Source organism: Crocodylus siamensis, chromosome 12 (genome assembly GCF_052110815.1).
Source record: "Crocodylus siamensis isolate JL-2025a chromosome 12, ASM5211081v1, whole genome shotgun sequence".
Taxonomy (NCBI): domain Eukaryota; kingdom Metazoa; phylum Chordata; order Crocodylia; family Crocodylidae; genus Crocodylus; species Crocodylus siamensis.
The window spans coordinates 23,601,769-23,624,911 of NC_143406.1; the positions used below are offsets into that span (position 1 = coordinate 23,601,769).

The following is a 23,143-nucleotide window of genomic DNA, read 5'->3' on the forward strand; positions in this document are numbered from 1 at the left end:
GGGCAGGAGCGGCCCGGGCACATCAAGGGCCGGAAGCAGTCGCGGAGGCACCGGTTTCTCCACGAGGGAACTGACGGGCGCAGCAGAACATACAGCACGCCCCATCCCACTCTGCGGCGGCGAGGAGGCATGCGCAGTGCTCGCCACGCGCGACCGGAACAGAGCTCACACGCAGGCGCAGTGCTCCGCGCCTTGGTCCGCGTGCGCCGGGGCCGGGGGGCGCAGGCGCAGCGCGGCTCATGGGCCAAGATGGCGGCCGGCTGCTCCCCGCGCTGGCTGAGGGCCGCGGCGGCGGCCGCCGGCCTCGGGGGGATCCGGGGCCCTGGCAGGACCGCGCGGCTGGTGCTGTTGCGGCTCAGCCGGGGGCTCAGCGCCGCCCCCGCCGCCTTTCCTGCCCGCGCGGGGGCCGGGAGCCGCCTGCTGACATTGAAACCCGGGGTCAGCCCCGCTGGTGAGCGTCGGGCCGGGCAGGGGCGCCGCGAGGCCGTCGCCGCGGTGGGGGCAGGCGTCGCGCGGGTCGGGGGCGAGGGCGCCGGGGGCTCTGCCTGCCCTGATGGCCGCGGAGGCACGTGGGTGGTGGCCTGGCCCGGTCCTCAGCTCGCGGCGGGGAGCGTCCGCCCTTTTTGTCCGCCTCCGTGCGGGTGTCCGGCGGCAGCAGGGCACGGAGACGCTGTGCGGCTGCCAGCTGGGGGAGGAGGCTGCCCCGGGGAGGGGTGCTGGGCCCTCTCCTGTAGCGCGGTGCGGGGCCGTGTCACCCTATGTCCCGCGCTGGCTGGAAGCGTCGGAAGGGCTCATGTGCACAAGCCCATCCCTGAGTGCAGTAAATAAGCGGGAGCCTGTTGGACTGGTGCCATGTGCTGTCTCTCAGCAAATTCCAGATCAGCTTTAAGCCCCTGTTCCTCATCCTCACATGCTCCCATTTTAGAGCTTGGCCTGTGTGAGGCCCACCCCAAAGCTGCCTACCGATGCAGTTAATGTTGAAGACACCAGTGATGCAGTTAGTGTTGTCCAGGTTAGAGGGAAGGTGGGACAGACTTCTGTTTTATAGGCTAGCTAAATCAAAGATGTGTAGCACAAGTCCTGCAGGCTAGCAGGGTCAACTGCCCTTCTCTGTCCAAGGTCAAGCCACTGGGAGCCAGGTAAACTAATCCCACCAGTGCAATTCCTTCCCCCCCCCAGGATCAAAATGAGCTTTCATCTTGCTTATTTTCGAGGACAGGGCAAACCTCTGCCTCTATTGAGCAAGATCTGCCTTGACAAAATGGAGGGAAATTTCATCTCTTAGATCTAATTTTCTAAAGAATAATGGAATTAAGATATAAAATTATTTGACACTCTGCTTTTACCTGCAGAATGTTTCTAAAGCTGCAGTTAAATCTCTTCATGTTTTTGAGAGTCTGGGGAAGATTAAATGCTTGCCTCTTTTAAAGTTAGTTGTAGTTGTAACAGTGAAGGTACAGGAGATATACAAGTTTTAGTCTTGCCTTAAAACTACAAAATGCTAGAAAATTAACTGAACATTGCTTCATGGTATCTCATGATTTAAGCTCTGTGAAGAGTAGGATAGCTTCTTTGTGACACCACCACATATCTACTATCTGCTGTGGCCAACTTCTGATCACATACAGGGATGTTGCTAAAAACAATTATATGAATGAAATCTTAAATTGTGTCAGAATTTGCCGTATAATTATTGCATTGGTTGTTGGCACCCATCGCTATCTTAAAAGCTTGGTAATTTTAGCTCTGGTATATGTAATGTTTTCTAAATAAAATGTTGTTTTTGCACATACCAAATTTAAGCATCCTGTCTAAACTTCAATATATTTCACAATCTTCAGTTAAATTGAAGTTAAAAAAGTAGAAGCTGTTTTTGATTAAGAAATGGTTTCTAAAAACCCCCCTCATATTTATTTACCTTTTACAATGCAGTTTTTCAGTGTAACTGTCTTGATTATTAATACAGGTTTCCCTCACTTTATGTGGGTTCTGTACATGCAAATTTGTTCTTATGTGATGACCCATTTTATACCAATAATGTGTTATGCAGGGTAAATTAATTCTTATGTGATTGGTGTGGTGGAAGCCCAGTCAGCTGCTTTGTGTGGTGCATTGTGGGAGTGACCTGCACCAAAATATGGTCTCTTGTGTGGATCTGTGCTCCTCACTCATTGTCTGCGACAGGTTTCCCTCACTTTACGTGGGTTCTGTACATACAAATTTGCTCTTATGCGATGCCGTCCCCATTATGATTATGCCCTGTGCTTGTGTGTACTGTCTGCTGTTGGTAAGTACCAAAATTATCTTGTAGTAGAAATTGGTCTGATGATCAGTAAGTCGAGGTATTGGAATGTATCCCTATTTGTTACATTGTAAAGTGGGTTCCCTTTATGCGAATTCGAGTTATGCACCATTTTCCAGGAACACATGTACAGCATAAAATGAGGGAAACCTGTATGCAAGAGCAGGCCATGAAGGACTGGGAAAGGTTCTGGGGAAGGTCTGTGGTTTCTCACAATCTGTCTTGTTTTGACTTTTTTCTTTTCTGTCTTGCTTTTCGTAGGAACTAAAAATTATCCTTTAATATGTAATGCCTTGTTTCATACTGGTTCCCCATCTCGCACCAAAGAAGATTATTACCAGGTACTGGGAGTTCCTCGAACTGCTACCCAAAAGGAGATCAAGAAAGCCTATTACCAGGCATGTATGCTAAAGAAAAATGAGAATGGTTTAATTTCACGAATGACTTTGTTTTGAATTTTGTTTTGTTGGGGAGAGTGTATTATGACCCACTTTTTACTTTTATCTGAAATATACCCAAGTAAAAGCTTCCAAGTACTGTCATACTAGTGTTTTTTTCCCTTGCATGGTAGAAGGAGGCAGATGATATATTAAAGGAAGTTCAGTGCCATCAGATAGATTCAGCACAATAGTCCCTGGTTAAATATATTATTTTGGGCAGTGGCCAGTATCTTGTACATCAGGGAAGGCAAAAGCCACATCACTCATAAATATTAGTAAAATGCTGATTTTTATTTTTGGTATTTTTCTGTGGCCTTTCTTCTTACATTCTTTAAAATTATTTTTTTATCCTTAAAAACCTCTAAAAGTAAGCTTTCAGAGTCATTGGTAGCAAGATCATAGTTATAGTTCGCTCTTGTCATTATGCATATTAAAAACAGTCTTGGTGAGCCAGGCCCTGTATGCAGTGGATAGGTGTTGATTGGCTGGCCCAAGTGTGGAAAAGCTTTGTGATGCTTCTTTTATTATGTTCCTCATTTTAGGGAATATTATGTACAGTAAATTACTCTGAATATGCATTTGGTCTCCTCTGTAAAATACAGATTTGAAAGCTACATTCTGGCTAATGACTTTCTGGCGTGTAAAATGAATTATATGAGTGCTGACAGTGCATTTATTTCCCTTCCATTTCAAATATGCCTTTTTCTTTTTTTGTGTAGCTTGCCAAGAAGTACCACCCTGATACAAATAAGGATGACCCTAAAGCTAAGGAGAAATTCTCTCAGCTGGCAGCAGCCTATGAGGTAACATGCCAGACAGGTGCCTAGTGGTGTACCGTGAGGGAGAGATCAGTTTTACAGACAAAATGATGCTTTCTTTTCATTTCAATGACAATTATTTTACTGAAATATGTACATTTCACTGGTAAGAGTCCTGTTTTATAGACCTGAGTGCAAATGGGCCAAAAATATCCTATCTTTTGGAAAGTGATTATCTAGCTATAATACTTGACTGGTTTATTTTGGGAATATTTTTGGTCCATTCATACATTCCTATTCCTTTGTGTAAAAATGAGCTACTGTTACATGTGTTAATCATGGAAGAACTGATTACTAGAATAATCTCTTGGTCAGAAGAAAGACAGGTAAGTGGCATAAAAAATGGCTGTTTGAGAGGGTGGGATGCTGGAACTTTTCTCCCCCCACCATAACTTTCTCAGATGCCTTTACCTTTTCTGGCCTCTACTTTATCTCAGTTGCAAGTTCCAATATCACTAGTCTTTCCCGCTATATAATGTCATTGTAAGTCATTTGTGCTTGCCTTGAAATAGTTTTTAACTGAGAACCTGATTATCTTCCCTGTAACTAATATGGTTATTAGGAAGTATTTTAGCTTATCAGCTGAGCTTTGCTGTCCAATGTGTATGAGAAAAACTGAGAAGGCTTTTTAATCTATGGCGTTATTTTTATTCATGACACAAGGTAAAGTAATTCCGCTGTCATAATATGCAGGGATTTGAAACTGGGCTTTAACAGCATTTTGCATGTCTTACTAGTAATGCATATAACCTCTTTTCCATGTAGCCTCTCTCTAAATATTTCTATCTAGTGTTAGCTAAGCAGCTCCAGTTCTTTATTGAGGGAGTGTGTTCTAATAGTATTGTATTTACTTGCTCCATAGGTGTTGAGTGATGAAGTGAAGCGAAAACAATATGATACCTATGGCTTTGACCCTGGCTCAGGGGATACTGGACATCAGTATTGGCGTAGTGGTCCCACCATTGACCCAGAAGAGCTTTTCAGGAAAATCTTTGGGGAGTATTCAGGATCTGCTTTTGGAGATTTTCAGACTGTCTTTGACCAACCACAGGAGGTATGGGGAATAAGTGTTTGCATCATACTGCTGAGAGTGGGTTATGGGTGCATACAGTAGACTACCTTTTTGTCAGGCTCATGACAAGTACATGCATTCAATTCAGGTGATGATTAAGGCTATTTCAGGAACTCTGAAGTGGTAAATGATATACCTAAGACCTGGCTCTTGATATTGACTAAAATATCTTTGTTAATTGAGAGACTTCTGTTTTTCAACACCTGCATGAGGTACACAGGCAGAGGGAGAAATATTTTTTTGTGGGGGGTAGGAGGGAGGCCTGAGCATGTGCATGCCTCCCAGGCAGGAAAGCCTGTGGCGGAAGAGGTAAGGGGATGGGGAGGGAGTGGGGTTGGGGTTGGGGCTGGGACCAGGCAGGTACTGGGAGGGAGCTGAGCTGGGGCCAGGGTCGGGGTCCGTTGCGCCTTTGCAGCCACCCCTTCCCTTGTGCCCGGAGTTGTTGCCTGGTGTTGGCAGTCCTTGCACCTGAATCTGCAGCCCTGCACCGGCCCCGGCTGCTTCCGTGCACCAGCCCTGCACTGCCCACGGTGGCCTGGAGCTGGGGGCCAGAGCAAGGCCAGCCTTGGCTGCACTACCAGGCTGGCGGCCTAGGACCCCCGCCCTGCCCTGAGTTGGGGTGGGATGTGGGATGAAGCCATGGCTTGTCTGGAAGGTGCGGGGAGGGGGTGGCAGCTCCTGCCGCTGCACATATCCCAGGAGACATGGTGGGGGGTGCCCCCAGATCTGCACAGGGCAGGGCAAGTTGCCACTGCAGGCTGGGGCCAGTGCAGTGCTGGGCTTTTTCTGGTGGCGGGAGCTGGGCTTCACTCAGGGTGGACGGAGGTGACGCTGGGAGGGGGGTTGGGTGGGCTATGGCAAATTTTGGGGTGGCTGCACCCCCCCGTAAGCCCCTCCCAGTGCCATAGCCCTGGCCCCAGCTTGCAGCAGCAGCTTGCCCTGCCTTGCACAGATTTTGGGGCACACACCCCTCCATGACTACTGCTGCTACAACCCGGAAGGCATGTCCCCCAGATGAGCTGCTCATAGCTCAGTCCTACACCCTGCTGGCTGTGCAGTGCCTGCACCAGCCCAGGCTCCACTTCCTCCCCACCTTTGCTGCAGCTGCTGGAAGCCCTTGGTTGGTCTGCCTTGTGGCTGTACCACTGCCCTGTGTTTGGGGGGGCTAAGCCCTGTTAGCACTGCCTTTCTGCTGCCTGTGGTGAGGTAGCTCAGTAAGGAGACTGGCCCAGAGAAATGGTGCATTTGGGGTTTTCTGCAAGGATATTTACACCAGTCAGTGCTATCAAACACTAATTCTGATGTCTTCTAGTTCTGTTCAAACAGCTGCCCTACTTTGTTTGCTCAAGTTGATCTCTAATTTCTATTGGTGTTTGCTTTATGCTGTGCTTTAACTTTAAAAGCTGTGAAATAAGGCTTCCTTCCACTGGCTTTTGAGGTAACTACATAATTGGTGCCACTTTTGGTACTTGAATTTGTGCTGAGACAAATCCTTTTTGTCTTTGTTTAGTATGAAACATTTAACCCTGAAAAGCAACCAGGTAGTCTCTTGGAGGAAAAGGTGTAGCGAGCACATGCTTTGCTGTCAGTACTGCACATAAATATTGGTGCATCTGGCTTAATAACCAGAAATTACTTTTTTTACATTCTGAAGCTGTAAGCAATTTTTTTGCTGCTACAGGAAGTACAATATGCTAGGTATCTCTGTCTTTCTGCTGATTTCTCTCATTGCTAAGTAATAGGTCCATCAAGATACAGTGCATGCCACCTTTGGCCTTAGAAGCCTTCACTCACTACCCAGTCACTTGAAAGTATGGTACACACTACAAGTATACAGTTGTTATACAAATATCGTAGTTTTCTCTTAAGGCCATGGTGCTTAAATTCTGACCCACAGAGCTATCTCATTTACAGGTCCGGAAATTTGGTCTCAGGGGAGCAGTAGAAGTGTTAATTGCTCCCAGAGCTGCAACAGTTGACACTGTCTGCTTTCCTGCTGCCAAATTTCCAGACCTGTGGGGAATATATCCAGTCTGGATAATATGGCCTTCTGCACTTGATCACACTGCTGCATAAGGTTGTGCTGTAGCTGGATCTGGTGCATCAGATCTGGCTTCTAGGGCTGTTCCAACATGCTGAACCCACATGCAGGATCTAGCTTGTTGGATCCATGCTGCTCATCTAGCCTGTGTGGGACCAGGGAAATTTATGCCCTTAGGACAGTGGTGCTCAAAGTTTGGATTCCTTCTATGTTTAGGCTTTTCTTCCCTTTAATATATTTTCTACAATTTGACTGCTCTTTAAACAGGTTTAATAAGCTTTCTCCTTTTAATGCCTCCCCAGCCTCCCAATGTGAACAGTTTTGCCTGTAGATAGTCATGTGTGTTCCCTTTCTGTACTACTTTCTTTAAGCATGTTAAATGGTGTTTTGATTATGTTTTGAAATGACTCTTGGGTCTAAAAATGATTACTGATTACTTCTCAGCATATGTGTTAGAACTTTAATTCTGCTATTTTTTTTGAGATTAGTATATCATGGAATTGACATTCAATCAAGCAGCAAAAGGTGTTAACAAGGAGATTGTGGTGAATATTAACGACTCTTGTCAGAGGTGTGAAGGCAGGGGGCATGAACCTGGTACCAAAATACAGTCCTGTCATTATTGCAGTGGCACTGGCATGGTAAGTGCTGTTTAAAAATGTTACCCCAGATAACAGATCTTCTTTAAATGTTCATTTGTGTTGCTAAGGTTTTATTCATACTCTGTTAGCTTAGCTTTCCTAAAGCATCAGGATATCCGGATTGCAACAAGTTCAGTAAAGGAGGCTTTAACTTTTTAATATGCCCTGTAAATGCATTTATCCTATAATACTTTTTATTTAGAATATATTAACTTTCATTAAAATAACTGTGGTACAAAAACTATTACTGTCCAGAATAGCTAGCTAGTGTAATTTGTTTTCCTAATGGTCTAGCATTCAACTTCTTAAATTGCTTATAAGTGAAATGCTATGAAATGGACCAAAATATGAAGGCCTTCATATATTTTTTCCAATATGTGGGAAGTGACAGGAACTATCATGAGACCACTTTATTTGTGAATTATTTTATTTAGACTCTACTCCATTTAAGGGCTTCTAAATATATTCTGTGAAAAGAGGGTATTGAGGACAGAATCATCTCATCCGATGAATGGATGCAACTTACAGTCATTGAAGGCCTTCTGTATACTGTGTGTTTGTATGTGCTTCAGCCCTTGACTGGTTAACTTCAGGAATAAGAGAATAGTTTAGGTTGCGACCTTTTTTTCTAAGTCTAGTGACAAGCTGACCAATTAGCATGATGTCTGCTGTGCATTAGTCCTCTAGGAACACAGCTGGCACCTAATTATGAACCTGTATTGTTATTCTTTGTGAAATGGTAACAGGTTTCATTCTCTGCTGATGTGCTAAAACTAGTCATTGCCCTAAAGATAAAAGTTCCTAACAAATTCTTGCTTTTCTCCAAAACTCAAAATTACTATGTGACAAGGTATTGGTTAGTTTTCTGTCCTTAGCATAAGGATGTTTGGTCTAGTATTGGCTGCCTGGAAAACTGGGGAAGGAGGAAAATGCCTGCTTTCCGAAAAGCCGAGCTTTTCACTAGGAACCATAGGGAAGGCTTGAACCCTAACCTGGGGGCATTTGAGAACAGGGTGGATTTGATTTAAATCAAATTGATTTTAAATTATGATTTAAATCACAATCTAAATCACTGGTCAGGAAGCCTCAATTTAATCATTGTTTTCTACAAAACGTGCATTAATACTCATTATTCACAACTCGGAGAATAACTCAGTTTTCATTTTTAGAAGATACACACTGTACATTTTAAAGCTGATTTATTTTGATATTTTTTTCAGATTAATTTTATAGTTACATTGGAAAACTGAATTATGATTTCGTTATTTTATTTACCAAAGTTAATCTGAAGCAGATACTTGTGAAGTCATTGGGAAGTGAACTCTATCTCCAATTCACTAGATTAATCGTGGATATTTGGGGATGTTTTTCCCACGCTGTATTAGGTGGTCAACAACAACTGTCACTAAAAACAACAGACGCTTAAATTGTTTTACTTACCTAAAACAAACTTATGTATTGTGTATATTTTTCTTCAACAACAAATGCATGATTATTTAAAAAAAACAAGCATCTGTATTTTTGAATTTTTAACTATGTTAGTGAAATGTGTTTTTAACGAAAATTAAATAGATTATTTCAGCCAGGTCAGGATGAGAAATTTTAAAATACTGGGTTATGCAGCAAACTCAGTCTTCACTTTCCTCTTCCTGTTTATTCACACTGGAAAAGAAAGTTTGCATTTTGTACTCATGCCTGTTTTATTTTTAATTAAAATATTCCCAAACAGGGTCTCTTTTACAGCCTGGCAAGCCTGCTGCCATGATAGATTTCCTTCTCTGCCATACTATTCCCTCACTAGATCTCAAATCAGTGGAGAGGCTATACTAAGAAACTTATCCCTCAAGACTTCTGGAATATTCTGTTCAAAATACTTCTCTTGTTCTACTGCTCCTCCCTCCTTGCATTTATCTCCAGACTCCTCCTCTTTGCCCATTTCTACTCCACCCCCAGCAACTCTTTTAATTTAACTTCTTGAAACTTTGCACATTTAGAGAGAGGTAAGGGTTTAACTGTGTACACAAACTTGCAGAGACACAAGAGGGCTGATGGTAGGTAATCAGGTCTGTTACCTCTCATTCCATATATGCTGTTAACAAGGATGTTATCTCTAGAGACACAAATACACAGTTTGAGAACTGAAACTAAGCATTACAGGGATGCCCCACAGGATTTTCTAGACTGATCACAGAGTCCCATTAGGTAGAGTATTTGTCTTTAATCTTTACTAGAGGAGCCTTGGGGAACCCCATAAGATTGGGCCCCTAATATAGTCCATGGCCTGTTGGGACCTATTTATAAAACTTTTCTAAAAAGGTTACAAGAATATATTTTTTCAGTTAGTATATAATTAGAATTTATAATCCCTATTCCATGATGATAACTTTCAGCTTTAACGTATCTTAAATTAGAACCATCTTTATATAGGTTCGTTTAGTTTTTTTAATCTCAACAGAAAAATAAAAAAAACCCCATTCAATCAAAAAAATCTAATTTAAATCCAAAATATCTTTTTTTTATTTTATTTTTAAATGGTTGGGTTTTTTAATCCAACCTGTTTTTGAAGGCTATCCATTTTACTACTGTTTTTATAAACCTTATGCTTTTGAAAGACTTTGACTGCAGTGGTTTTTTCTGCTGAGTCATTTTGTTTGAAGAACTGGGTTCAAGCAATGCTTCTTTATGTTAGTAGATATTGTTTGTTTGTTCTTATATGATAGCTGTCCCTGGCTCTGATTAAATGATACTTGGGGCTTTGCTAGAGTTATATACATCATTGTAGTATTACAGATTTTTGAAGGCTCTGTGTGATAGATTTGCACTGCTTGGTTCATAGCAGCTTTGTTCAGACTCACCATTGATATACCCATTAACATCCTAGTTCCTGTAGCTGAATTCTTTCAAGGAAAACTTTTTAGGGTCTTGTAGTGAGTATGCTGGAGTGAAAGAAGTTTTGGAACTTGCGGATAGTGACTGAGTAGGTTATCGAATTTGCAGAAGTACTGGGAAAAGGCAAAAGCTATTTTTCTTGTGCATAATCTAATGGGCTATAAAATCAGAATGGCAAAATTTTACAGCCACCTTTTGGCACTCTTTAGAAACTGCAAAGCAGTGGAGAATCCAGGCTTTCTTATAAGAAAGACTTCTCTCCCTGATCTCTTTTTAAGGTTTTCTTCTGACAATTTCTTTTCCGATATCAAACTTTCTTCCTGCTGGTAATCGAGGAAAAAAAGGCTGTTTGGAATTGCCTGAAGGAGCAGACACCTAATATATCTCTTCAGGCCACATTTTTGCCTAGCATTGTTACTATTAGTCTACAGTAGAAAGAATCCATCTACCTACTATACATGGGTTAGACCAGTGAGTTAACAGGGATTGGTTTTGCCATTTAGAATCCCCAGGGTTGGAAGGACCTTGAGTCAGCTGGCCCAACCCCCTTCATAAATGTAGGAACATTCTTTCTAAATCATCACTGACCATAACCTACCAGCTTCTTAAAAACCCCCAATGAAGAAGATTCTGCAGCTTCTGGGGGATTGAGGCCCCCAGAGGGAGGGAGCGAGGGAGTTGGGTAGGGCAGGGGCTGGGGCTGGGGCTGCTGCCCAGCTGGGCAGTGCCTGGGGCTTGGGGCCCACGGCCGCAATGTGCGGCCCTAGGGCCCTGGCAGGGAGCGGGACAGGGCTGCATGCGGCTCATCCGTTGGGCAGGGGGGCTGGCTCCCTACTGCTGCATGCACTGCCTGGGGGCAAAGGCAACCTGCACCCCCCAGATTTGTGTGTTGCAGGGGCTGTGTGTGTGCTGCCCACTTGAGGCTGCAACTCAGCGTGTGAGACCCACTGTGGCAGGGAACAGTGGAGCCAGGCAGAAAGCTGTCTGCCACTGCAAGCTCCGCCCTGGCCGCTGCAGCAGGGCGGGAGCCCTCAGCTGTGGGTAGCGCACAATCCTTGCCCCACGCACAGATGTGGGGAGCATGGGTCCCCCTACCCCCCACAAGTGCGTGCCACAGCAGGAAACACCCCCTCGCTCCCCCTGCCCAAGCCCATAGTGGACAGGCAGCAGGGGAGCTGGGCTCCGATCCACTGCAGGAGCTGCCTCCTGCCAGAGGCAGGGGGCTGTGGACCCGGGTGCCTGGCCCCATAGCCCTGGCAGCTGGCAGCCCCCTCTGGCAGGTCTGGGAGAGCAGGAGCTGTGTATGGGGTGTTGTGGGACACCAGCAGGGCCAGGGGGGCTGTGGAAAAGGAGTGAGGGGCACCAGCAGGGCTGGGGGATGGGGCTTTCATTGGGGGGGTGGGAGGGTTATACAACTATTTGCAATTCATTTATGTATTTATTTTAATCGGGAAACCAGGATCCCTGCTGAATACTAGGAAAAGATTCGTTTAATCTGTCTGTTTCCTTCTTTTCTAGGAAACAGTAAATACAGGCCCTTTTGTGATGCGTTCTACATGTCGGCGATGTGGTGGTCGCGGTTCCATTGTGATAACGCCCTGTGTAATGTGTAGAGGCACAGGACAAACCAAGCAGAAGAAGACTCTGATGGTTCCTGTGCCAGCAGGTCAGTGTCTGTTTTGGCATACAGCCTATGCTACATAACTTGCCTATTACAGAGGAGTTGCAGTTATTTCTTCTTGTGAAGATTGCCTAAGCTTATATAGGGAATGTGTCTGTTATCTGCACATTTAAAGGCAAGACAGAAAAATATAAAAGATATGGATCTGCAGCAAGAATGTCTAGATGAATATGGATAGTTTCATATCTACGATAACTAACAAAAAAAAAGTTACCAGTGCATTGCTAGGCACCTTTATGAAAACCACAAATCCATAGAATCATAGAAAAGTAGGGTTGGAAGGGATCTCAGAAGTTTGTCTAGTTTAACTCTGTGCTCAATACAGGATCAAACTTGGCTAAGCTGTCCCTGTCAAATATTTGTCTAATTGATTTCACTCAATACCTTCCAGATGTGTGCCTATGGGCAAAATTTTCAAAAGTGCCTAATTCACTTACGTGTTTAAGCCAAACTGATATGCATTGAGATTTGGGGGCATCTCAGTCTCTTTAGTTGTCTTATCCTGAGTCACAGAAAACTCCTTCCAACTTGGTAGTCTTGGTAGAAGTTGAATGAGTGATGAAACTAATTTCCCCTTTCACCTTTAGAGAGATCGCATTGGGTGGGCAGCAGCTTGCATAGTCTTTACCTTTGCTAGAGTGTTTGGATACATGTGGATACATCACTATTCCTTGGTTCATTACCAGTCACCAGCCCTTAGACAAATGCAAAAGAATTCAATATGAATTGAATCTATGAGCTGGTATAGTGGTGCTGTTAGTGTTCTTCGGGTATCCCATCTTTTGACTGCGTATCCAACAGTGGTATCACAGCTTCTTGTGCAGAGAATTACCACGGTAGATCTTTAGCTGAGATTTGATGGATAGAAGCTGTGCTGTGGTGATAGCCCCTCAAGGAGTTGTGGGAGTGGAGGCATTGGTTTGAATAAGAAGGCAGGAGGTGAGATGAATACCATTCATTCTAATACTGTCCTTTACATGTCCTTGTTCCGATGGCAGGTGTGGAAGATGGCCAGACTGTTCGAATGCCTGTGGGAAAGAAAGAAATATTTGTTACTTTCAGGGTATGTATGCTGCTTCATTGTAAACTGCTCGTCTTCTGTTGGATCCTCTTCAGTCTAGGGGGTATTTAAACCACTGGCAAATTCCTTTCAGTGTAAAATTGGATTAAGACTGGGATGTCAAAGATGTGGTTCATGGGTCAGATCCAGCCCACTGGGCCATGTCATCTGACCCCGCAGGGCTCCATAAATTCGGGCGTGAAGTGAGCAGGAGTGGGACTTCCACTGAAGTCCAGGGTACAGAGCCTTGCTGGGGATGTTTTGGTGGTGGAATGAGCAAGCAACAGCAGCATTGACCCCCTCCCCCCCCATGACTCCCTGATGCTGCTTGCTCTGCTGTCAGATGTGGGTCTAGATCTGGATCTAGCCCCTGAGGAGCCCCGCAATGTGGTTCTGGTCCCTGTAGGGCCAAGTCAGTTTGACACCCCTGGGTTAAGAGGAATCTTGTGACAAACTGAAATGGCTTTATTTCTTCCATTTTTCAGAGACGGTAGAACACCTTTCCCATAGCATGGTGAAATGTATTTTAGCCTAGAAGAAATGCACTGCTGTGCTTTGAGAGGAGGGTTCTAGGGCAGTGCTGCTCATTCTTTTGGCCCTGGGACCCAGTATCACTTCCTCCCTGCCCTGTATATGTGGATTGGGCCCTGGGGGCCTGGTATTGCCCCCCTCCCATGCCCTAGCCTGGATGTCATCCCCTCTTCCTTGTGTGCTGGGATTGGGTCCTAAGGCCCTCCCACTGTTTCCCCTGCACACTGGATCAGACACCCAATCCAGTGCACAGAGCCCAAACTCCCTGTGGGTTTGGAAACTTGGCAACCAGGGAATGGTGCTGTTGTTCCCCAGCTACAAATTTCTGAACCCATGGGTAGCCCTGCAGGTCAGGGGCTAAGCACCCCTGTTCTAGAGTAACACTGGGTTCAGATGGGAAATTCTGGAATTTTTCCCAAGTTATTGATACCTGCTTACAGCAAAATAATCTTGTTGAGGAATAATGCGTGCTTTTTACACACTGTTCAAGAGTTAAATGAATAGTTAATGTTTGCTTTTAGGTTCAAAGAAGTCCTGTATTCAGGAGAGAGGGAGCAGATATCCACTCAGACCTCTTTATCTCAGTAGCACAGGCTGTTCTTGGAGGTACTGCAAGATGTCAGGGCCTTTATGAGACCATCAATATCACGGTATGTGGTACCAGTGGGTAGAAGTGTGGGTTACCTGATTTTGAAACAGCAAGAGGTCATCTTTTATTTATTCTTGTTTGTTTAAAAAAAAAGAGCAAATTCCCCAAAGCTGCTAATACCAAGATGGGCTGCTTATAATCTGGCAGTCGGCATGCAAGGATTGTATTTGGTTTTGTTTACTTTTCTTAGTCCCTGCACAGTAGCTCAGAAGAAGGGCTCTACAAGCTCATGAAAAGAAAAAGTACTTCTGGGAAGATCTAGCACTTAGAGCTGGGTTGATCCATAGCTGGGGAGAGTCTTGTTTTTTGCTGAGTATTTAAGATTCTCCTGGGCACAGCTATCTTCCCCCTAGCTTTTCTGAAAGCTCTGGCTTCCTGCTTATATACAAGGATGGTCACTTATACATTTTGTATTGTATAGCTTTATTTATTCAAGGCTCTTGCTTCTCAAAAGTGAGGTTCAGAGATTGTTTGCACATGTTGTCACAGGGAGTTAGTAGAGGGCATGGGAATACAATCCTCTTCTGTTACAAGAACTATAGACTATCCTTCTTCAAGGACTGGTACTAGCTTGTGTACTAGATTTACTGAATTGCACCTAACAGTAGATTGTTCAATTCAATTTTTTTGTATTGAATGACTATTCTTTGCTGTTGAGTGGGATCTCAGAGCCTCCAGGTATCTAAACATAGAAACAAGTTTTTCCTTTGTTTCTTCACAGATTGTTGGCAAAAGAGCTTGATTAATTTATAGATTTACATGTGTACATCTTGTTTTTGCAGAACAAGAATAAACTTAGGAAGTCTTTTTATTCACAGATACCCCCTGGTATACAGCCACATCAGAAGATTCGAATGAATGAGAAAGGCATTCCTCGGCTTAACAGTTATGGTTATGGAGACCACTACATTCACATAAAGATCCGAGTGCCTAAGTAAGTAGAAGGATTATTAGGATTTCATAGAAACCTGCCAGGTTACTACGCAATACATGTTGCCTGGAGGCATTTTCAGTGATAGTTTTGTACTGCTTTATGGTGTGTGTTTTGAGAATTCCCTAGACAGTGTAATACGTGAATAAATCTATATCTATTTCCTTTATCTCTTATTGCATAGGAAGACTGTATCAGCTACAAAGCTACAGGGTTTAGATTTACTGTATTAGCCCTGTTAATACCTGTTTTGGTTTATTACAATTACAATGTTTCGACTTGTTATGCATTAAGGTCTTCTATCCAGCAAGCTGGATGCTCTGAGTGAACATTAATGTCATCTGAAAGATTCACTTATTAATCTGGTGCATGTTACTGTGTCCTGTGTGATGAGTAGGATCTGAAAGATGCAACAGCCTCCCTGGAATTGTGTGGTCCACATGCAGTCTTACAAATTAGACTGGATTTTCTTATTTTTTTTCTTACCCCTGGTTTTCAGGTTTCCTCTAATCGCCTATATTTTTGCTGTACGTGTGCTTTGAAGTAGTGGGAGGCTTTTTAAATCAGTTCAGTGCAATACATAGGACTTTTGTCAGCCAAGAATGTGTTGGACATGTTGCTTTGGAGTTTGATATCCAGAAGGCAGTAGAAGTTTTTGATACCAAACAGAAAATGCATCTCCTTTTTTCTTCCCCTTTGGGGTAGGTGTAGAGATTACTTTAAATATCAAAAGATATAATCCTCATGATTGTTGATATCAATTAACTACCCCATCCCATAATAACCAGTTTTCATAAATCTCCTATGTAACTGTCACACATTCAGAAGGAGCTCCAGTTCTCAAGTGCTTCTCTGCTAATTTGATATTCAAGTATAGCTTCTGGATTGATTAGTCTTTTCAACACTAAGGTATTTCATTTAGCCACTTGCAATTGGATGACATATGGTGATTTACTATCTTTCTTGCCACACTGAAGTTCTTTGTTAGCAGAGCTCTTTTAAGATGGTTGTTGGCTTTCCCTGAATATCTCAGGGGGCAGCTGCTGTTAGCACAGACCTAACGTTAGTTTGTGCTGCTTTGTGGGAAGTTCAGGTTAGGTTGCAAAGATAGTCATAGATACACTGAATGGTGACTCATGGTAGCGGTTCTTTGTTCTGACTTGCAGGAGGCTGACAAATCGCCAGCGAGCCTTAATGTTGAGCTATGCTGAGGATGAGACAGATGTGGAAGGGACAGTGAATGGAGTCACAAATACAGCTACTGGTAAGCTGAGTGGTGTACATTGCTGTTTCCATGGCTGACTGGCTGGAGAGATGTGGAATGTTTGAGGGAAGGGGTGGGATTCCAGGTGACTTTTGGACAGGGTATATCCATTTAAACCTTCTTCACCTTATTGCCTGAGGCTACCAAGTATTAAATTAGTAACAAATACCTCTAAAACTGACAGTGTTAAAAGGGCTTTTACAGAAAGTTCTGTCACAAAGTGTTTTGTTTTGTTTTTAATTTTTCTACCTACTATTGGAAACTTGCAACCTTCCAGTTTACTGTTGTACTGCAATGCTACCTCTTGGGTAGTAATACAGGGCTCGCTTCTTTTTCCATTGAACTCAAAAGAAATTTTGTCACTGACTTTAAGAGCTCACAATGGAAGTTCTCAAACTATAAAGTTGTTTTTAGCACTTTGAGAAATCCTGGAAAAAAACATTACTTGGTGTATGTTGGAGCAGACACTGCCCTGTTTAGCAGGGTGGAGTGATTTTATATCACACTGAAGCTTTGTGAACTTAATTTTAAAATGTTACTGTTACTTCAGTGTTAGATTAAAATGTGTAATCAGTTGAAATATAAATATTAATTTTAAATGCCACTACTGATAGATATCTCATTTCAGTTTTTTACAAAACTGCCCTCCAAAATGACACATTTAAAAGTTAAAGCTCTGATCTTCTAACCACTTAAGCAAGTTTATAACCTTAGTCACACAAGTAGTTCTATTAGCCTAGGTTGGCTGTTTGTAGCTTAAAATGAAGGATGTGAATAAGTGATATGGAATCTTTGTCTGCAGAATAAAATGGTTGCATGAACAACAAAAAATTAGATTTTTAATATATTAAAGTTCACTAACCTTTTTTAGAGGACAGATTTTTTAAAAATTGGATCCTGAAGTTATACCTTTAAGCCTGTGTTTAGACACAGATGGGTGAGATTTAGGAGCACAAGTCCTATTGAGCTCACAGTGCAAACCCTGATAGAGGAAGACTGACTGAAGAATTGCAGCCTAACTGATGGAAATTCAATATATCAAAAGGTAGTATAGACTGTTTGTCCATCAATATTGCTTGAGTTTGTGCAGTTCTTACAATAATGGGACCCCGGAACTTTCTTTTTTCAGAATAGGTAAGCATTTAAGTGTGAATCTTCCTAGAAAAAAGGAAAAACTGTAAAATCTGGGATTTTACTCACAATTGAGACACTAAGGGCATGTCCAAATGAGCCCGCACATGCCCCTTGCGGAGTTGCAAACTCCTTTGAGATGCTGCAAGAAGCATGTGCAGGAACGCAAGTATGTGTGCAGGGCAGGCACAAGGCAAATTTGCAGTGTGGAGGTAAAATTAGACCCCTGGATATCCAGGGTTAAAAAAAACCCACAGACAAAAAATGCGAGGCAGGGCATGGTCCCGAACCATACCCTGAGGCAGTCGGAAGCCGAGTCCTCCACAGAGATGCTCTGGCTGCCAGAGTGTCTTTATGGTTGGCCCCTCACCCTGGTGGTGAAGCACGCTGCCTCCCTATGCAGTGTGGTAGTAGGGAACTGAACCTGGGCTCCAGTGGCTGGTAAGGGGTCAGGGGGCTGGAGGAAGGGACCGTGGGGTGGACCCCTGCTGGCTCTGCCTGCTTCCCCAGTCCCCCCACCCCCTCATCCATGCTCCACCCAGCCCTATCCTTTGAGGCCTTTCCTTCCCCCCATCCCTGCCCTGCCTGGCCCCATCCTCCACCTGACCCCCCCTGCACTGTTCTTCCCTGTCCGTCAGGGCTGTTATCTCATGGGAACAGGGAAATGCTTAAGCATGGAGTATACCAATATCACCTAGTGTCAAGTTAGCGTGCCTACTTTCTTGTGAGGGCACGTGGGACCAGCTGGTATGCAGAGCACACAGGCCTATCTTGGGCTGTTCTTACACTTACATGATTTGGGAGCAGGAAATTCTGGGAGCAGTCACCACTGCCAATCTGCTGTAGTTCATAAAACCCTGAGCACTTCTGGTGTTTCTGTGCTTCACTCAGCAGCTGCAGCGGTAGCATATGCAATGCACTCTGGAGCAAGCATTAGGTACTGCATGGTTTGTGGCTGCCAGCTAAAGGTGCAAGGTGTGTACATAGCTGCCAGCTGTTTGGTGGTGGCAGAACCAGAGGTGACAGTTCCTCTGGCAGAGAGGAGGGTTCTGCTGCCAGAGAAGGATGTGGTATGTGAACATGCTCCAAGTTCTGCTGGTAGAACCTTAGACCACAGACGAGGCTTTGGTTCTCACTGGAAATCTCTTGTGACACCCGTGCACCTAAAACATGAGCCTCGTAGTATGAGGAACTCCTTTCATTTAAGCAGGCGCTATGTTGGGTGCCAGCTGTACTTTACATGTCACCCTGCTAATGGCTTTTCTCCTCATTGTGGCATATGTAAGAGATGAAAGATGTTTTTGTTTCACAGAAATCTATGCCAGTTTTTTGCAACAAGATTTATAGGGGGCAGGGGAGGACTGGTGGTAATCCTATTAAGCTGGGCAGGCCTGTAACAATATCAGTTGTGCCTGACTTTACTTTCCTGAAGAAAATGTCCAGCAAGATAAAGTCTGGAAAACAGCAGGGTGCAAATTCTGTGGGGTGCAGACTAATAACAAGTGGCTAGAGGAGAGACCATTCTCCAATGCATTTTTAGAGTATCCTTCCAAGAGAGCTGGGTGTTTTTATGCATCAGCGTTCAGGTACAGTTGAAAGCAGTCCATTGGAGCACTGAAGCTCTGTATTGGATGTGGCTTGCGTGCTGAGGATTGCTTGTTTGTGATGCAGTGGTGCCTGTTCCCTGGTACACACAGTCTGTTCCCTGTTACTGCAAACTGAATTAGCTAATAAATCTGCATGCAAGATACTGAGCTGTTCACATGTGAAACTTGAATCTTAAACCTGGAATGCTTGAGTATTGGTGGGCTGGGAAATGGCGAAGGTGTCAGTGGATACGTCTACATGTGTACCAGACTGCACAGTAACGCTGTTACTGTGCCATCCTGGCACTGCATGGGTTGTTTCCAACGCTACTGCGTAGTAGCATTGGTGTCACAGTTTGTGCCTGCTGATGATATGTCGCTGTAGCAATGAGCTATGGCAATGTAGTTCGTGGCTGTGGTGACATAGCATCTCATGTAGACACGCCCAGTGGTGTACTGAGTGAATGCTCTTTCCTTTTGCTTCTGGAGCTGGGACTTCCTACATCTTGCATTGCAGGGGGAAATGGCAGTGTTAGTTCTTACTGCTTTCTCCCAAGCTTACTACCAAGAGATGTGAAGGGGGACTCTCAAGTGACAGTTTATGTACAGCAGCAGGTTTTAGCAGAGCTGTCTGTACATGAACATCGCAAAGGACTGGGCATACTGGTTCATTCCCAAAGCCACATGTTCCCCGAGTAAACTGTGGCTAGGCTGCTCGATCCTTTTCCAAGGTGTATGGTAGCTGACAGTTTGAAGTGCGTAAGCCTTTTGCTGTTTTGTGTCTAGGTGGCAGGGCCACGGATAGCACTGAAGCAGGCAAGGATAGGCCTGAGGCGGAGGCAGGGGAGAACGAGGGATTCCTTACCAAACTTAAGAAAATGTTTAGCTCCTGATACCCTATCTGAGGTAGGAAACCTCTTATATTTTACTGACTGTTCTTTCCTCCTGTTTGAGCAGAAAATATATTTTATCTTGGAAGGTGGGTGGGTGAGGAAGCAAAGGAATTGTATTGCCTTCAACTTAGCCTCAGGCCTTCCAGCCATTAGTGTTAAAGTTCTAGTCCTCATATTTTACTTCTGAGAGCAACAGTCAGCCTCGGCATTGTAGGATTGAGTTGCACTGTAGCTGCTAACTAAGGAAAGATGGTATAGGTTTGTATGGCTCTGCTCTGAAAAGCAACCATCATCACCAGGTGCTCATCACCATTGTCCCCTGGATGTATTCAGTGAGGTCTGCTGACCAGCTCAAAACAAGTTGAATGCCGTGGTATACAGGCAGAAATAGATCCAGCTTTCCAAGTTTGTCAGTGACATGGAAGCCTATTCAAAGTGACTGGCAGGATTGGGACTGCAGAACTGTTAGCACTGAAGAGGTGTGTGCATTGGAAGAAGCCTAGCTGACTTTTAGAGCCTAGATAGGCTGTTGCAGAGAAGAGACTTCTTCTTTTACTTGGAAGCTGAGCATGTTAGACAGAAATCCATAATGCAGAATAATCTTTGGGGATCCAAATTAAACACTATTGTAGTGATGAGGTAGTGCAAATGGTAATAATGCTTGGAGCCTATGTACCCAACTGTACAGGCTGAGGTTTCCAGGGTGCCAAGGGTCCAAAGCTTCACTATGTTTTGTCTCCTTTCCCTCAGCAAAGAGTAATTTGTTTTTTCACAAATGTGTGTCAGTTTCCAGATTTTGAAAATTGGAGACTTTAATTTAAGCTCACTAAATCATGAACAACCCTTTTCCTATATTTTTATCTCCAGGTAAGCGTTCTACTGGAAACTAGACACTGGGAAGGAGCAGCAGGTCATCTCCCCAGACTGGGCAGATCTTCCGGCTTTGGGCCTTGGAGATGAAAGAATGTTATTTAGCAGCACAGTGGGAACCCCACCCAGAGGCACCATGAACCATGTAGGCACCAGCCATCATCAAGCTGTGAGAAATCTGTTGTCTTAAGAAGTGATAACAAAAGCAAATGCTTTTGCATTAACAGACACAGAACCCCGTGTGAAATGTTGAGGTTTCTTAGCGCAGGGAGCTTATTCAGACTCTTCAGGCCCTATTTACAGAATTAAAACTTGCATTATAATTTGGAACCAAACCCAGTGGCAATTTAAAATAAAAATTGTACTCCCAGGTTAAAATGAAGCAGTTTACTATGCTGAGCCTTCATAGAGCTGGCTTTCCACACAGCAGGCATGGGCATTACTTAACATGTCCATCCACTCAGTCAGCCGTCTCTGTGCTAGATACGTCGTGAAGTGCATCCTTTTCTAAAAGGTGCAGTCTGTCAATGGCCCTCTTCATGGCAAAAAATTCTTCTCCTGTAGCCTTGCGTAAAGCAACCTCCTGAAGAAGAATATCACTTCTACAGAGATTCTTGTAAGTATCAGTGAAGGAGCAAAATTGCACATGGTCCCCCACAAAACATCCCCCACCTAGGTCATCGGGTTCCCTTGTCCTCTTGCTTTCTTTTACAGGCAGCAGTGATTAGAATCCACACTTTGCATTGGCTGTTTTTCCCTTCCCCTGTTACTTTATTACAGGTAGAAAGCAAGTCAGTGTATTGCTATTTCTAAACTACTACAGATCTTGTATCAGTTCTTGCAAAGACATTAGGGCCTGGTTGTTATACAGCTGATCCCTACCTTAGTCCTGGAGAAGACTTTTTGTTCCGGTGATATTGGCAAATGTAAGCAGGCAGCCTCTGAGAAATATTCTTTCATTTTATATACATGTGTCAGAATGTAATGAATTAATTCAAGCTCTTCAGGTGGGGCTAAATGCTACTCATGAGTATTCTCCTGGTCACTGCATCAACCTCTTTTATTTAATAAAAGTATGATGAATCCACATACTAATTGACCAGCTAAACAAGAATTCTGTGTTAATATTTCCCTTCTTAATTTGCTAAAATAAAGCACATGTTGCTTCCTATTTAAATGGTCTGTAAAATGAATGTCAGTGTACATAAGATGATCTGTTCCATAAAGATATTTAAAACCTCTTGTGTTGTTCTGTTTTCCCCTTCTCATGGTGTCTTATTGGAATAGTATGTTGGACTGTACCCTGTGAAGGCTTTCTGTATTGGATAACTGGGGGAGGAAAAGGTAATCATTGCTTAGATAGGTAGCTTGGAGGTGTTTCAGGGGAATTTCTGCCCTCTTCCTTTGCTGTTGAATCTGTCCTGAGTAGTCAGAGTAGAAATAATGTCTAGAAATCTGAGTATCCTGACTTGCTTCTGGACTGTTGCTCTATATGGATAAACTTTGGGGCTTCACAAGGCACATTTGTACTGCACACATGAATAGAACGCTGTCTAAGGAGTCTGCTTGATGCTTTAAAATTTTGTTTTCCAGTTGGTTTCTTTTATTGCTTTGCTGCTGAGAATAGGAGCCTCACTGAGTCTGGGGCAGTCCAGCAAAATGGAGCCAGGTCTCTGATGGCAGAAAAAGGTTCATCTTGCAAAGCTGAAGTCAGTCCCATTTAAGAACTGCATTAAAAATGCTACTGCTTAGAAAACAACTCTGGAAATGAGTTTAAGGTCTCTTATTGAGCGCTCTGCAGAGCACTGTGTGTTTGATTCATCTAGATCAGTGATAGGCAACCCTTGGCATGCATTCCAATTAGTGGCATGTGGAGATATTTTCCCTGGCATGCCAGGAGGAAATTGTTTTGTTGTTTGGGTTTTTTTTAAATTTTAAGTTTCCTGCTTCAGGCGCTCTGGAGCAGCCACAGGTCCCAGCACCATGGCAGGCACTGAGGGCAGAATCGGGAGAACACAGGCAGGGACATGGTCTGTGTTCTGCTGACCCTGTCCCCAGGCTGTGCCCTCCAGTCCAGCCCAGGCTATGTAGGGGAGCTACGGGTGGGCGGGGCCACAGCCCCAGAGGCTGTGCAGGGCTCCTGCGCTGGAGGCTCCCAGCGAGTGGGTGAGCCCAGGGCTCAGGCAGACAGATGCCCCATTCCCCCATTGGCGGAGACTGGTTCTGGGCAGCAGGGGGAGGAACTGCAGGCACGCCAGCCTGGCTGGCTTCTTGGGAAGGTATGGGTGGGAAGTGGGGGCTGCACTGAGGCTCTGCAGGTTTGGCGGTGGGTGGGCAGGGGCAC

General features: G+C 44.2%; 1 protein-coding gene across 2 annotated transcripts; it reads left to right on the forward strand.

Moving 5' to 3' along the window:
• Positions 1 to 206: 206 nt before the first annotated feature.
• Positions 207 to 22,040, forward strand: DNAJA3 (DnaJ heat shock protein family (Hsp40) member A3). 2 transcript variants are annotated; one of them, XM_090023823.1, is made up of 12 exons: positions 207 to 451; positions 2,564 to 2,700; positions 3,462 to 3,545; positions 4,423 to 4,614; positions 7,162 to 7,314; positions 11,722 to 11,869; positions 12,883 to 12,947; positions 13,997 to 14,125; positions 14,943 to 15,058; positions 16,222 to 16,319; positions 19,823 to 19,942; positions 20,797 to 22,040. In XM_090023823.1, exons 1-11 carry the CDS (start codon positions 250 to 252, stop codon positions 19,927 to 19,929), a joined length of 1,431 nt encoding a protein of 476 aa, XP_089879949.1. In that variant the 5' UTR covers positions 207 to 249; the 3' UTR covers positions 19,930 to 19,942; positions 20,797 to 22,040. The 2 variants fall into 2 exon arrangements, with proteins under 2 accessions (XP_089879949.1, XP_089879950.1); XM_090023824.1 differs by lacking the exon at positions 19,823 to 19,942 and having other exon boundaries at positions 208 to 451.
• Positions 22,041 to 23,143: the final 1,103 nt, after the last annotated feature.

Coding starts and splice junctions, on each gene's coding strand:
- DNAJA3 (XM_090023823.1), top strand. CDS start 250: ATGGCGGCCGGCTGCTCCCCGCGCTGGCTGAGGGCCGCGGCGGCGGCC. Junction 3,546..4,422: donor AGCTGGCAGCAGCCTATGAG/GTAACATGCCAG, acceptor CTTGCTCCATAG/GTGTTGAGTGATGAAGTGAA. Junction 14,126..14,942: donor ATGAGACCATCAATATCACG/GTATGTGGTACC, acceptor TTTTATTCACAG/ATACCCCCTGGTATACAGCC.